The sequence below is a fragment of the Dendrobium catenatum genome, unplaced genomic scaffold (assembly GCF_001605985.2).
Source record: "Dendrobium catenatum unplaced genomic scaffold, ASM160598v2 fragScaff_scaffold_506, whole genome shotgun sequence".
Lineage (NCBI taxonomy): Eukaryota > Viridiplantae > Streptophyta > Magnoliopsida > Asparagales > Orchidaceae > Dendrobium > Dendrobium catenatum.
The window spans coordinates 1,366,017-1,382,604 of record NW_021318968.1 but is presented as its reverse complement, the minus strand read 5'-3'; the positions used below and the strand labels follow the sequence as shown (position 1 = coordinate 1,382,604).

Sequence of the window (16,588 nt, the reverse complement as noted above, 5' to 3'; positions counted from 1 at the left end):
AGAAGCTAATGAGTTAGTGCCTAAGAAACTATAAGTGTAAAATAAATAGAAATACTTCGAAGTTATTTGGATGAGAGTGAAAAATAAATGTATCTTGTAAATTTTTTTATTTGGCTTAAAATAAAATGAATATATTATAAAGTCAAAAAATTATGGTGTCAGCGGTGGTTGTGGGCTACTGGTGATGGCAGCCGTCTACGATTGATGGTTGTTGGCGACGGATAGTTCTTTGGTGAAGGAAGCAAGTTATGGTGGGTGATGGTGTGCAGTGGCAGCGGTGTTGGTGGCAGTTAGAGGTGAGTGGTGGTCGACAGTGGTGACGACTGGCGATTAGCGGTGGTAATGATAATGAATTTATGGTGTATTTGAAAATCCTCCAAATATGAAGAATTTCAAATACTTCAAAATTGAACTTGATAATGAATTCCAAATGCACTAGAATTTTACATTGCATTAGTTTTACTTCAAATCAATACTAATATTTTTAAAATCTCTGCATTTGGATTATCTTACACGCATTTTACTTCAAAATCAAACAGCCTCTAAATAAAAGAATGCATTAACACTAATATTCTCTTTAGTTAGAAAATTTACATATGCATAAGAGATTATCCCTTATATTTCTTTTTTTTTTTTGGGACATTTAGGCCATTTAAGGCAAACTCACACACACAACGCATACACAAAGACTCGAACCTTGGACCTCTTAGTTGGAAGCCTAAGCTCTCAACCAATATGCTAAGAAGAGTTGTGTTATCCCTTATATTTCAATAAAAGGATACTTTCATTAAAAAAATGATTTTCGGGCATATTTGACCAAATAAAAATATGTTTTTCCCGTTATATTCTTCTCTTATTATGTTTGCAAATTTGTAAAAAATATAAAATAAAATTTCCTTAGAATGTTAAAAAAAAAAAAAAAAAAGGTCACATAGGTTTATTAAACAATCTCATATTGTATATAAAACCACAATGACCCACTTTAAATTATTGCTATGAAAATAAAGTTTATGATTTCTTACACTAATATCAAAAAAGGGAACACATCAAATTTATCAATATATGATAAACCTCTCAAAGACTCCTAATAAAATATATAAATTTCTTATGATAATAAATATCACAAGAACATAAAGATATATTTCTATTCAATTAACTCAATAAAGTTATAATGGATATTTATTGATAAATAATGCAAATTTTGAGTGTCATTGACAATAAAGTTCTAACAAAATTGGTAGAAAGCATGTTTTGATAAATAATGAAAATTTTTTAAACTATGATAATTAATAATTAAATTCAATATTTATTTTAAACGGCATAAATTTTCTCATATTTTATGTAAAATTAATAATTTCATAGCACACTCCTGAGTAAAATAAAATTATTTTTTTTTTTACTTTAATGGCCATTTTTTAATTAAAAATAAAACAATGCATATAATGAATAGGCTAGAGTGAGCTCAATTGAACCAACAAGCCAATTATGCTTGCTAGTAGAGTAAGCAAGGGAAAAGGAGCGAGCGGACGAGCAACAAAGAGCTCTGATAGATGAAACTACTAATAAGACTTAGGCTTCGTTTGAAATAATTTTCTTACTATTTTATAAAATAAATTTTTAATAAAAAAATTTATACTAAAAAATTGCTTTAAAAAAATAACAAAAAAGCTCCCAAATGAAACCTTAATTACTTGATATTTATTTTGAGAAAAACTTTTAAATTAACAGCTAAAAAGTAGCACTAAAAAATAGATATCATAAAAAAAATTAGATATTAATTAAATTTAAAATTAGTTCTATTTTTGCGTGTATAAAAAAAAAAACTTATATTATGATTCCAAATGAACCAAATTATATGATTTAATGGCTCTTTAATCTTGAAAGATATTGCCTTGGAAATGAACAATATCAAACTACTATTCTTCAAAATTTACAATTACAAAACTTTAAAAACCTAGAAAGCTACAAAGCTCCTTATGGCAAAACTGTAATTGTACGAGCAATAAATTAACCTTGTTAAGACTGAACTTGAAAGATCCGACTAGATCACTGATGCAACTGTTCCTTCCTGATCTGAAGCTGGCAAAGGCTGGAGAGATTTGAGTGGATTCATTATAACCCCATCAATTAGGCCATAATCTTTTGCCTCTTTTGCACTCATGAAGAAATCTCGATCGGTGTCTTGGTTTATCTTTTCAAGACTTTGACCAGTATGATATGCTAGATATCCATTCAGGTTAGCCTTGTGATGCAACATCTCATTCGCCTGAGTGAAAGATATAGCTCAGACCATGTTAGTACACCCATTACCATTAGTTTAGCGAAAGATTATTACGTGCAGAGTCCGGACATAGAGAACCGTTCGGTTTTGTGATAGTGAGCAGTAAAAACGCAGGGCTGAATAATAAAAGCACATTGATAAACAGTAACTGCGCTTTTTACTGTTCACAGTCACAAAACCGAACGGTTCTCTGTGTCAGAACTCCGCACGTAATAATCTCTCTAGTTTAGGAGCCCTTTGAGATCAAATCATTTTTTTTAATGTTTAAATATGAAAAAATATATCTATATTTGATATTTTAAACGTAAGTTAATTTTAATTTTTATAGAATATCTTGCGTAAGTTCGCCGTTTGGAAGAGGGTAGGGGTGATGTAGCCAGAGGTGTTGGTGGTTGACTATACGAAGACGGTGTCGACTTTGGCATAGTGGTGGCATTGGCAAGGGCTGGTCGGCATGTCGCCCGAGATCAGGCGGTTGGAAAATTTATATTTTGAAAATAATGAAAACACTTTTAAAAACTAGTATTTAAAAATAAAAAATAAAAAATAAAAACACAATATACTAATCAAATATCTTTAGTAAAAAATAAAAATAAAAAATAGAAAGTGATTCCACTTGCCTGTATGTCAATGTCTGTTTGCCCTCCTTGTGCACCGCCAAGAGGTTGATGAATCATTATCCTAGAGTTTGGTAAACTAAAACGTTTTCCTGGAATTGTTCAAAGGAGAAAAAGCATATTATCAGAAAGGAAATAGTTCAAAGAAGAATGAATACTCCACCAAAGCAAGGTAAAAGAAGTACCCTTGGTGCCTGAACTTAGTATGAAAGCACCCATACTGTTGATTTCAAGCAAACAAAGCAGTGATTAGCAAAAAGCTTCATTGGAGAAGAAGATAGGCGTCTAATATTCTTCAAAAATGTTGCTAGTACCAACATTATAAATAAAAAACCAAAAAATAAACTAAGGCTTCGCTTGGGACGGCTTTTTTATTACTTCTTAAAACAGCTTTTTAGTACAAAAATTTTAATTTTTATACTAAAAAGCTATTTTAAGAAGCAGGAAGAAAGTCGTCCCTAACGAAGCCTAAGGGTGGGATTCCTCCTTCACTCATTAATCTTTGAGTGCAAATTTAAATGTTGCCTTTATTTCACAAAGGTTTGTCTACACAGCTTATGCCATGCTATCTTTTGATCCTTTACCTTTCTAATCCTTCTATATTAGTTTCCATCAAACAGGATTATTGATAACACTTTGGGAACACCTTACATCTGTTTCATATCTTATTTTCTTAAGATGCTAATGCTAATCCTATCATCCTTTTGATGTTATCATTCAAACTACATTCCTACTTTTACTACAAATCCACATAATCTAAGTGGCTACAGTGAAACAGGCAGGAAGTTAGTTAATAATCAATCAGATTTCAGTTTAAACAACTGGTGCTAATGTTATATAGCACAATTATGAAATCAAGAGAAAATTCAGTAACCTGGCTGCTAAGCCAACACAAACAGTGGAAACATCCGGACGGATATGCCGCATCGTGTCGAAGATGGCCATACCTAATAAAAAAGATGAGATAATCTGAGTTTGATTAACGCAACCATAATTATCAACATGAGAGAGAGAAGTTACCAGCGGTCACCGATCCTCCTGGCGAGTTCACATACATAATAATGTCCTGCCAAATAAACACAATAAGTGATATATTTATGGAGTCAAAAGGTTCCATAGAATAATTCCTCACAAAGAATTTATTGATGTAATATAGGGAAAAGAAAATGGCAGTGCAGTTGAAGAAATTATTTGTAAAATGTTGAAAGAGGAAGAATCATTTGAATGAATTGCAAGGAATATCTTGATGTCACTCACTACGGAAGTTTATTGATAAGCAAAAGAGAAGATGAAACAAGAAAAAACTAATTTTTTAACACCATCCAGTTCTGTTAGTTCAAGGACCAGATAAACAAGAAGCAAATATCTGTCAAGCTAATAAACTGGTTCTTGAACCTATAGAACAGTAGTGAAAAAATGCATCTTTTTTTTTCTTATTTTACCATCACTTTTGCTTAAAGGTAGTAGTTATTCTTCTAGTTTACCAACCAAGGCTATTTATTCAACTTGATGAAAACCATGGATAAGAATTTGATAGGAAACACTCAACCACCACAGTGAAAACTGCTGTTTCCAAAGAAAAACAGCAATAACAGAGCAGAAAAACTCAAGAAAAATAGTAGAAACAATGAAAAACCTGAGTGAAAACATTTGAAATTCACTAGTAGAAGAAGAAAAACAGCAAGATACAATTGATCCTCTATTTCGAGAGGTCTCCCAAATCTCTAGACGCCGCTAGAGCCCAAAGAAAACCTAAGCCTAAGAGATCTCAAATTTCAGCCAAATTCAAGATCCCCTAACCCTTGAAAAACAAACTATTTAATGCATACGATCAAAAAGAACATCTCTAAATAGTCCCTACATTCAAATTTCCCTCCTAACTCCCTAAGAAATCCTTCCAAAATGGCTCTGTGAAGACCGGGCGGATGGATCCTGCGTACAGGAGATGGAGACTTCCGCCGAACATCGTGTAAGCCAGTCCCATTGGAATGGCTGGACCAGTCTAACAGAATTGTACTAGCAGAAAGCATTCATTAGTCAGAGAAAATGATAGAAAATCATAAGAATATGTCAACCTTTCATATTTCAGAGAAGTTTGGCTCAATAGCGTTTGCCTTGATCATAAGCTAATTTTATTTTCAATTTTCGGTCAACAAAGTTGTCAAGGGAATACCCATCTTTCAAAGAAGTGATACAAAGTAAAACATCATTGATTTAGAGTAATTTTCCACAGAAAGAGCAACCTATTATAACGCACCCAACTCCAATTATTTAAGAATTCATGTTAGGTGCTAATAGTTCCAAAGGATGCTACCACAAAAGGAAAATTGAAAGATTATTTTATCAATCGGCACACAGAAAATTTTTGGTTCGATAAGATTATAGCCTTTACGAAAGGACAAAAAAAACCTCCATGAAACGCAATATAACCCCTCAGAATTTATCAAGGGGCCAATCAATTGTAGATATTTTATTTATTCATTCCTCTTAAGGGTTCATACGGTTGGAGTTAGAAAACACATTCTAAAGAAATAATGAAATTTATTAAGTCCATTTTTTTGGATTTAACTAAAAATAAACATTGATTTTAAACTCTACAATTCGGCTCAAAACTAAATCAAATATAATGACATCATCTGGCACACCAAAAAACGAAATCATCAATCTTTAAAGCATGTTTTCTATCTATAAACAATCAAATAAACCCTAAAAAAGAGTACAGATCCCCCACCATCCGCTTTAAGTGCAAGGTGGTGCAATTTTCTACTTTTAAATATCAAAATCTTCAAATCTTCCAAGCTCAATTCTTCAATTTCCAAACTTCCAATCCTCAATACCCAATCCATTGCTGCTACTATATGCCAGATGCACGTATTCTATACGTATCTGATTGATGACTAGCCTTAATCGAAAGTTCTCTCTCGTGATCGGGAGGGGTAATTAACTATAGGGGCTTGCTCCTATAGGAAACCAGAACTCAGATCATAAAGTCCTCACAAAATGAGGGCGAAATCTCTTGGTAGTGTCTTATCTACAAACCCATCTGCCTTCCAAAATTTACCTCGGAACTTAGTTCGTTAAAACTCCCTCGCCGAATAAAGAAAAGCGAGCGGAGGTCGGGGCCGAATTTTCGGAGCCCACATATGTTTATACTAAGGCAACCAATAGAGAACTATAGAGAACAAAAAAAATGATCTTCCTATAATTTTTATTGATTATAAGAAGAAATATATGTTAAAATCTCAACCGTCTCTTGCCCTTGATCCCACGGCCATGATTGGGATCCGTAGAAGGTTCACCTGGATCACGCCAATCTCCTTCCACATTCAGGTGGCTGATTTAGTAAGGCTTATATTAGGGTAATTATGCATGATTCTATATTTATTTGTTTCTTTATTAAGATATCTTGTATAGATCTATAAATAGGAATAGTTTTGTATTATGAAATTAAGAAGCATTTTCATTCTCCAAATCTCTAAATTCAACATGGTATTAGAGCCTAAGGATGAACCTAAGAATGCTAATTTGCTGGCCTTCATTGTCGTTGTCGAAATTACGAGGCTTTATGTTTTCTGCCACCAGTGTGCGGCTCTTCTTCGGTTTCAAAGACAAAAAACAAGTACAGTTGAGAGCAGTCTCTTGTTCGTGTCTACCTAATGGCCAAACAAGTGAAGGAGAAGAACAGAGAAAGCGGAGTCGAGCAAGTGGTTCCCCTCGTGTGTGATTGATACCAAACGAGTGTTTGGGGAGTTTGAGCGAAGCAGAGGCATTCTGCGTGCAAGCCTAGGGTCGAACCGAGTACGCAAGCGGACCGGCCCGAGGAGTACGAGATATGCCGTCCCGGTGGTCAAATTGTAGGAAGTCACGACATGTAGTGGACTCACCTCCCTGATGACACAGTGGACCAACTCTTCTCTTGCCTCAGCTACTGTGACCGAGCTTGTCTCTCTTCTACCTGCCACACCTAGTGCATCCATGGTTCCTCGCAGTGCTTTTGGAATTCGCTTGACCTCCGCGCTCATCGTTGCGACACAAATACTGCGAACGCTCTAGCCTCACGCTACATTAGCCTCCATCATCTTCGATTCCGGGGATTGTAGTCGGCTGCTACCATTGTAAACCTTCACACTCATGACTTACAAGGGATTACAATGGATTACTACCGTGGCATTACTGATGCGATGCTATCAGTGATTGCTGCTCGACATGAGGCACTTGAGAGCCTCCAAATTGGCCCTGATCGTTGTGAAAAGATTAGCAGTGATGCAATCCGGCATGTGGCATGTCTTGCTCGATATTGAGAAGGATGCGCCTTTCGGGCGTCAGGAGATTGATGGCCTCTCCATTGACGCCTTGGCAAGACACTGCCTGTGGGAACATTGATGAGACCTCCCTTGGCAAGGTGGAATGCCTATAGTTTTTTGTCAGTTGTAGGCTCCCGAAATTTGAAGTGGGCATCAACTGTCACTTACTGGAACAAGCTACCAAACCTTGTTGGATTGCATGTTTTTAGGACTGATGTTCCTCCAAGTGCTCTCTGATGTTCCTCCAAGTGCTCTATTTAGAAATATATATTCTTCTAAGAATTTGAAGGTTTTGTGCGCTCTCAACTATTTGGCATTAGAAGAGGAAGCCAATTATGACCCGCTAGGCTCTATCCATGCCAAGGGCAAGATACTTCTCACCCTGTTCACGGACATTTCCAAGAGGATTACTTCTTTATTCTCTAACTCTATAGTAAAGGAAAATGAGATCACTAGAAATTGGAGATCTCAAGGAAACAAGGACAAGAACCTGAGTGAAATCATAAGCTGGGTTGAGTGGCTACTGTCATAGTCTTGCTCCGCATAGCAGAGATGAATCCAGCTGGCATGGATGTTTTTTTTTTTTTAAGGCAGGGTGCGATGCTACATTGCTACTGAGTTTGGTGAATTGTTCCCAGGAGGATGTGCAAGACAAAGCAGCAGTTGGGCTTTGCTACATTTGTAAAGATTGATGATGAGAATGCAACAGTGGATCCAGCAAGGTACACAAATAGGTTGGTTGATGAAGAGGCTACTGGAGGTTTTTGGAATCTTTCAGTTGGAGAAGAGCACAAGACTGCCATTACTGAAGCTAGTGGTGTTAAAGCTGTGGTAGATCTCATTTTCAAATGGCCAATTGAGATAGATGGAGCCCTTGAGTGTGCTACTGGTGCACTTGCAAATCTAGCTGCCATCACCAATGTAGCATGGAGGTAGCAATGGTAGGTGGCGTGCATGCTTAGGTGATGCTTGCAAGGTCGTGCAGGATTTTTTCAACGTGCATGCCTAGGCTCATTACATGTTGCCACTAATCAGCGAACAAAAGTGGTAATCCATAGATGAGGGGATTGACTTTGTAGTTGATTGAGAGTACTTTGGCAAGACCTAAAACTCGTCCTATTTTGATAAGTGGTGTTGTTAGAAAAGGAGCATGCATTGTCGCTCCTTTTGCACTTGATTTGTTAATGGGGGATACTTTTCCTATCCGCTCTGCTCGAGTAAAGGCTACATAGAGATTATAAGCACTTTATCCTACTCTGAAGGAGCTGACACTTGCTGGTTCTTCAAGTTTCCACCATCGGCCTTCATTGCCAAGATTCTGAGGAACACTAGTCCTTCCACCAGCTTTCATTGCTAGAATTCTAAGGAATATTGGTCCTTCTGCTTCCTTTGTGTGTCCAAGCTCGAGGAGAGATCAAGCATGAGGGCTCCTCTTGCATGCAACGTCCATAGTCAAATGAATAGAAGCAAGAGAAGTCAAGTGCGAGACTTCCTCTTGCATGCGTATGAAAAGAGCAGAGAGTTCAAGGACGAGCAAGAGTGCAAGACCTGCACTCCTTCCTACGACCAGACCAGAGGGATAAGAGGCCTTGCGTGGATCTGTATAGGGTCAATTGAACAGAAGTGTTTGGGTGGAGTCAACCGCCTGATTTGTAATGGGCTAAAGGCTAGCTCGATTGGAAGAGAGCATATTTGCATGTCAAGTGATGAGCTGCTTGAGACGTGTTTTTCTGTTATTATTCTTGAAGCTTGTCGCAACCTTAAAAATAATTTTTTTTCCTACTATTGTACCTTCAATGTTGGTTTTCCTTTATGGTTGTTATCATATCTATAACCAATGCATCCTTCATTACTGTCCTACTAAATGTAGCCTTCATTGCTACCCCTTGCCATCGCAATGTCTGAAGCTAATTTCTCCCAAAGTTTTGACCAAATAGAGGAATCTATGGTGCACTAAGGGACTTCATAACTCTACTTTTATGGGACTAATTACCAAGTTGGTAATGACATATTTGTATTCCCCAGCTTGAGGGGGAATGTTAAAATATCAACCGTCCCTTAGCGCTTGATCCCACGGTCAAGATGGGGATCTGTGGGAGGCTCACTTAGATCATGTTGATCGCCTTCCATATTTGGGTGGTTGATTTAGAAAGGATTATTAGGGTAATTATGCATAATCCCGTATTTATTTGCTTATTTATCAAGTATATTAAATAGATCTAACTATGTTGCACCTATACACCTATTTATGAATGCGTGTTGTATCTGATACACGGATATGCCTCTGATATGGCATTGATATGTGTAGGATACGGCAAAAGCCGTATCCAATTAAAATACGATTTAATTTCAAAAAGACATGCATATCTGATACACTTGTCCGTTAAAACACAAAAAAAAATCCGAAAAAAAAACCTTGTATAGATCTATAAATAGGGAGTAGATTGCTTAATAAAATTCAAGCTTTTCCCTCTCGTTCCTCTCAATTTAACAGTCCCGTATCTATATCGTGTCGTATCCATGTCGTTGTATCCGTATCGATGCAACATAGTCTATAAAGGGATAGTTTTGTATATGACTGTCAAAAGCGGGTTTCGGGTCGAGTTCAAGTCAAACATAAATCTGACCCAGCACTTTTTAAGCGAACCTGAACTCAACCCATTTTTGCAAACAGGTCAATTTTTCAAACCCGAACCCAACCCGTTTCAGGTTTGGATCAACCCAACACGACCTGCCAACCCATGTCAACGACGGCAATGGTGATGATTGTTTAGTCCCAAGGGCGGCAATGACGATGTTTGGGCGGAGGCTACGACAACGTTTGGGTAGTGGCGACGACGACGTTTGGGCAATGGCTATGGCGGCGATGACGTTTGGATGGCAATGGCTACAACGACAATGTTTAGTCCCAAGGCCGACGACGTTTGGGCGGAGCCGCAGAGGCTTCGCGTTTGGTCCCAAGGGTGACTGCGAGACCAGAGCGTATTGATCCCGAAGGTGGCGACGAAAGTTGTCGTGTTGTTCCCGGTGGTGCGTTGGTCCCAAGGGCGGCGACGCGTTAGCGAGTTAGCATGTTAGGTTTTTTTTCTTTTCTCTTTTTTAATTTTTGCAAATGGGTCAATCCGGGTCAATGTTGGGTTTCCGGGTCAACTCGAACTCAACCTGATTTTGCAAATGGGTCAAAATCCCTAACCCAACTCGTTTTTGGTTCAGGTCAACCCAAACCAGAAATTTTCAGATCAGGTTCGGGTAGGGTTTTCAAGTCGTGTCAAATATTGACACCACTAATTTTGTATAATGAATTAAGAAGCCTTTTCGCTATCCAAATATCTAAATTCAATATGATTTAGTACTATTGAAATTGATTTTATATGCTTCAACAAATTAAGGTGTATGTTAAAAATAATATTGATGTTACTATGTATGATTGATAGCTAATTAGTATTAGTAGTTATGGCATGGCCTCGGAATTTCCAATACTTAATTTTACCAAGGATTACAAATGAGTCGTAATTTTTAAAAGCATGTTTTTTAATACTAATCATAATTATTAAAACCATGTTTTCTATCAATAAACAACCAAATAATCTCTAAAAAGAGTACATATGATCTAATAAAAAAATTAAAATATCCTCATTGTTAAAAGTTTTTTAGGGATAAAGAAGCAATTCGGTCAACAATTTTTTTCAATAGAATTTTAAAAACTAAATACACAAGATGATTGGAGAAGAAACATTTGGGTACCACTATTTAAGAAGAAACATTTGGATACCAATATTTAAGATTGTGCTGATTAGAAAGGAATGAAATTTATGATCAATACTATGAGGCTATGGGAGAGAGTAATGAAACACGAATTTTAAAACAATTAAATCAATTGTAAATAACCAATTTGATTTCATGCCAAAAAGATATATTTTGAAAGTGAGGTTTATACTAAAGCAATTAATGATGAAGTATACATGGCATAAAAAAATCTTCATATAATTTTTATTGATTTTAAGAAGTATGATTAAGTACCATTGAAATTGATTAGATATGCTTCAATGCATCAAGGTGCATGTCAAAAATAATGTTAACAATATTAAAGATATGTATGACAGAGTTGATTACTATTAGTAGTTATGGAATTACTCTGGAATTTTCAATTATTATGGTAATTTATTAGGATTATAATTGAGTCCATATTTTTTTAAAATTAATTATAAATGCTTACAAAATAATATTTAAAGTGAGATGCCTTAATTTATTTTTTTTGCAAATGATTAATTATATTGGTGAGACATCGGTTGAAATAAATGCAAAATTGGAAGAATGTAAAAAATATTTAGAAAATAGATCTTATAATTAGTAAAACAAAATCTATGTATATAATATGTTATTTTAGTGGTATAATATTAATAATTATCATTTAATAGTAGTACAATATAAGGTAATACCTAGGTATAATTGGTTTAAGTACGTTTATCTATTGTATAGAAAATGAAGATATAAATGGTGAAATAACCTTTTAAGTTAAAATTGGATTATTACAATAAAAAAATGCATTGAGAATATTCAATTATAAGAGAATATAATGTAATATTAAAGGTAAATTTTATAAAACTATAATTAGGCTAGTGATGTTGTATGGATAGAAATGAGAATGTTAAGATAAATATGTGGGAATAAAGAATAAGTTAAAGAATTATTATATTATTAAAAAAAACTGGAGAAAAATATGTATACCCATATTCATCTAGATCAAGTTGTCGTATGAACATGAACTTGGTTCATCAAAGTCATCAACCTCAAGCAAATCCAAAATACTTAGATTCAAGTACTTTTAAACTTGTCTCGTCCATGATCATAGCTACAAGACTCAGCTATATGTCTAGAGTACTGTTAGTCAACCGATAAACTCTCTCCACTTGAACTCAGAACTCACTATAATACTACTAGAATTTGCCAAAGGAACTCATCTACAAATGGAACTCATCGTCACTTGGAATTCATCCTCACATGAAACTCTTCCTCAAGTAGAACTCATCCTCACTCGACACTCGAACTAACTAAGAATTTATCCTCAAAACTCATTCTCATACAAAACTCATCCTAACATGGAACATATCCTCATGTGGAACTCCTCACAAAGAACTCAACCTCGCGTGAAAGTCATCCTCACTTGGAACTTATCCTAGCTCGAAACTCATCAAAAGTCATCAAACACTTGGACAGTTATCAACTAACCCGATTTGTCCATTTTAAAGCATACTTCATGGAGCCTTTATCTTGAAATTATGTAATTGCAGTCATTTCTATTATGTTGAATCTCAACATAAACCTATAAATAGGGGATTAAACAATGACCTCAATAGCATCTAATAGGCTCACGTGACATTAGTCTTATGCTTTCTAACACAAAAACCTATTTAAAATTCTCAAAGTCTCTCTCTAGATCTCTCTTTCTCTCTCTCTCCTTGCTCTTTAGATCGAATTAAACTTCTCAATAAGATCCTGATATCAACCATAGACAATTTTGGATCGAATATCCCTAAAGGTGCAATAAGTGTGGATGATGTTCATCTTGATGAAATAAAGAGGTCTTCACAAGAAGATCAATAAGATTTTATAACTACGAGACAACTCAATCAAATGCAAGGCTAAATAACTAAAATGTATAGGGAATCTAGCATTTCCGCCAAGCTGGTCCTTCTGTTCATCATCCTTGTGAACATAATTCGATCAACTCTCATCTTCATAAGCATCTCTGTGATCTTAAATCAACTTCCACTATAGGAACTATATCTTATCAAAGAGAAAACATTGTTGAGTCCCTCATCCTCGTTGACCCAATAAACAATTTGACCTATCAATGCCTTTTATGTTAAATTATAGAGGTTCAAACTCCGTTAAAGTTCAAGATGTCAATTAATAAAGCATATGGAGCTAAGTGAGAATTGATCGACCATGTTGTTCGCTTTGAATCAACAATTTTTCTCCTCACCATCCGTGACGATAAAATGATGGTTACTCCTCATAACATTTAAGGAAGAAATACTATAGAGGTTATCACAACTCCCTCCTAGAAGTATCACAAATTTCTCAATATTTAAGCAACTTTTCATCACAAAATTTGCTAGCATGCAAGGCCAATAAAAATCTCGTGAGCTCTTCTGAACATGAGGCAAGGAACCCACGAATCTATTCATCAAAACATTACTCACTTCCATCATGAGATGCTAGATGTCAAAGAACTAAAGCCTATTGTTGTCTGGTTGCACTCAAAGCCTACAAGAAGTACCTTTCAGATATGCACTCAACTTGTGTTAACCTGCCATATAAAACAAAACAAAAAAAAGAAAAAAAAAATTTTCGAAAGCCTACAAGAAGTACCTTTCAGATATGCACTCAACTTGTGGCAATTAAAGATATTGGCCTAGTTAATGAAACTCACCAATAGTCATTTAGTGTGAAAGAATATAATAATCTAGACGATTTAACCTCAAAGACTCATTATTCGAGTAGATTAAAGCCTCATGTTCAGAAGAGCTCAATATAAATGATTTAACCTCAAAGACTCGTTATTTGAGTAGTTGAGAGAGGAATTGGATGTCTTTGAGTAGATTAATAATTTATTAAATTAACTTTACTAAATAATTCAAATATTTTATTCAATTCATTTTAATTCATATTCAATAGATTTACCCAAAAAAGGAAATTAAAGAGGCATTTTGAGAAGTTGATCAAATGTGGCCTATAAGATTTAGTAATAAAAACAAAAGAAAATTCATCAACATTTTGTTAATTTCTATGCATAATAAAGATTATTATAATTTTAAATTTCAAATTCATTTTTGAAGTTCATCTTAAAATTACTAATACATCAAATTTTAAAACATTAATTAAATAATTTGTTTAATAATTTTTATTGAATGCGACATTATATTAGTTGAAAATTATTATTTGATGTGATTTAAATTTGATTAAATATGCGTATATCATATGCATTCATATACATACATATATACACATGTGTGTGTGTGTGTGACACCTGTTGCTTCTCATTACACTTTGTGCTTTAAAGAAACAATACCAACTTTTGTTCTTAATTAGAGCAAATTTTTAAGGATCGTATTACATGCATGATGATTGTGCTCGTGTCAGTAGTAGACAGCGACTACTTGAAGCCTTAATTTCAAGATATGCATTGTGTTCTATTTTGATGGTATCGTGTATGATACTGAAGTTAAATCAAACTAAACAATCTTAACGTCTATTTTTTCATTAGATTAGAGCTTGTGAGCATTTCTGGTATTTCTACTATATATTGTTGTTGTTATGAGAACATTCTTCATCATCCATGATATCTCCGTGCATAAGGTGCATAGTTTGTAAATGCAAGCACACTTTTTCATTTTATTTGCCTTGAAAATACATGTCTATAGCAATTAGTAGTTAACAATGCAACGTAGTTGTGCTTATTGTGATTGTTGGTGTTGATTCTTCGCATATAATTTTTGCTACTTATTGGTGTCTAAATGCTTTTGGTGATGAACTATAATTACTTTTATCAAACATCTATTAAATATATGTTAGCCTTAAGATTATGGAAAGTTGAATATGAATAAACCAAAAGTTGCAATAAGCTGTGACACGTAAATAGCACTTGGGAAATTTGATTGTGTTATTGGACACAATTAGCAAACATCAATATAAAGAAAAATGTCAAATAATACTTCACTTTCACTAAAAAATAGTCAAACAATTTGGTTTCATTGTTGTCATGGCAATGAAGTGCGGTATACAAAGATTGTGAATGACCATGAGTCAACAAATATGAATATAAGACCTAGAGGTTCAACTCAAATGATGTTTAAAGGTATTTTATTTTTCTATGTTTATAGGTTATCAGCCTGAAATGATGTACTTGTAAGTTCACTGGTAAGATTAAATAAGATTCAGTTCCACATCAAATGTTCTTTCTTTTGAGCCTTGGCTTTTGATGAAAATTTTGGCTTTCTATCTGGATTCAATATTTGGCACTCAACTTAATAGATTATATTACCATGAAAATCTTTAAATCCTTAAATAAGCAGTCAAATAGTTTGTCAAGATTTAACTCGATTTAACATCCGCATCTGTCATGTCAAATAGTTTTTATGATTTAACTCTCAGCTCATATAGTAAATCCGGATTTGGCAAATAAGATCCCCTATGGTGATAGGCAACAATAAACTTTATGTAAGAAAAGTTACCTTGTTAGGATCGACGGCATCAAGATACAGAAGTTGCGCAACTATAATGTTTGCCATGTCATCATCAACCGCTCCACCACACCTTATTATTCTCTAACCAACATGAGAAATCAGAAAAAAAAAAAGTTTATCTTTATTCTGAAACCCACCAGTAACTAAAACCCTAGAAAACCAAAATCTTACATGCTGGAATAGCTGGCTAATCACACTCTGGAACCTCTCTTGCACCATTGGCGGTGGACCCTGACCGCCTTGCGCTTCCACCGGTAAGTAAGGAGACGTAGGTGCTATCAAATCATCCCTAGAACACACAATAAAAATGAATTTTTTGTAAAATAGGAAGGTAAGGAATAGAAATTGGAAAACCACCTGATTGACCAAACTCCACTTATGCTAGGTCGATCCGTCGAGTAGACGGCGGTAGGAGAACTCCAATTGCATGATAGCTTCGAACGATTCCTGTGACGAAATTAAGGAGAAATCACGTTTCACTGAGAAAACAACCAGGGAAATGGGGAGGGGAGAGAACAAAGTGGGAGGAACGATACTTGAAGAACAGTGAAGGACGGAGGGATCTTTGGTGGGCAAAGAGGAGGGTTGTGTGATTGTTTGTGGTGGGGCGTAAGGCGGGAAGAGGAGAAGCCATTAGCGAGGAGTACGCCGTCGCTACCGAAGCCGACGAGAAAGCCGCCATTTTTCTTTTGTTTTCTTTTCGGTTTTCACCTTATTCGATTTTCCCCTTATCCAATGGATCAGCCTAAGCTTTTGACCATACTGCTCCATAAGATAGTGCGGAACAGGAGGCAAGGAGTGGATCGTAATTTGGGAATTTGGAAAATTTCAAAATTAAATTCAAAATTATTTGAGCTCTAATTTTCGCATACATTTAGGCGAGATAAATGTCATAATATGACAAACATAATGACATTAAATGTGATCCAAACAGAGTCCAAATGAGCCCAAATCAAATAATTAAAGTATAGTTAGAAACTTTGGGATTAATTGGATGACAAATCAGCCCTGAACCTTGAATCAAATCGAGTGGCTCGACGAGACAAATATAACAAGATTAAGATGACTTAATTCTAGGAGCATTAAAGCACTTAAATAATATATAAATGATCTATATAATCAAAGGATTCGATATGA

General features: G+C 35.1%; 1 protein-coding gene and 1 pseudogene across 1 annotated transcript; one reads left to right on the top strand and one right to left on the bottom strand.

Annotated features, from left to right (window-relative positions):
- Positions 1-1,835: 1,835 nt before the first annotated feature.
- LOC110107751 (ATP-dependent Clp protease proteolytic subunit 5, chloroplastic-like) lies at positions 1,836-16,207 on the bottom strand. Its single transcript, XM_020838118.2, has 9 exons — positions 15,988-16,207; positions 15,809-15,898; positions 15,623-15,740; positions 15,440-15,532; positions 3,919-3,964; positions 3,773-3,845; positions 3,084-3,118; positions 2,902-2,990; positions 1,836-2,266 (listed from the first exon to the last, which is right to left on the bottom strand). Exons 1-9 carry the CDS (start codon positions 16,131-16,133, stop codon positions 2,042-2,044), a joined length of 915 nt encoding a protein of 304 aa, XP_020693777.1. The 5' UTR covers positions 16,134-16,207; the 3' UTR covers positions 1,836-2,041.
- LOC114579568 lies at positions 6,047-9,374 on the top strand (annotated as a pseudogene).
- Positions 16,208-16,588: the final 381 nt, after the last annotated feature.

Excerpts from the sequence above, each read along its gene's own strand:
- LOC110107751 (XM_020838118.2), bottom strand. The coding sequence starts at position 16,133 with ATGGCGGCTTTCTCGTCGGCTTCGGTAGCGACGGCGTACTCCTCGCTA. Across the intron at positions 15,533-15,622 it reads TTAGCCAGCTATTCCAGCAT|AGAATAATAAGGTGTGGTGG; the intron begins GTAAGATTTTGG and ends CATGTTGGTTAG. Across the intron at positions 2,991-3,083 it reads ACTAAGTTCAGGCACCAAGG|GAAAACGTTTTAGTTTACCA; the intron begins GTACTTCTTTTA and ends GAACAATTCCAG.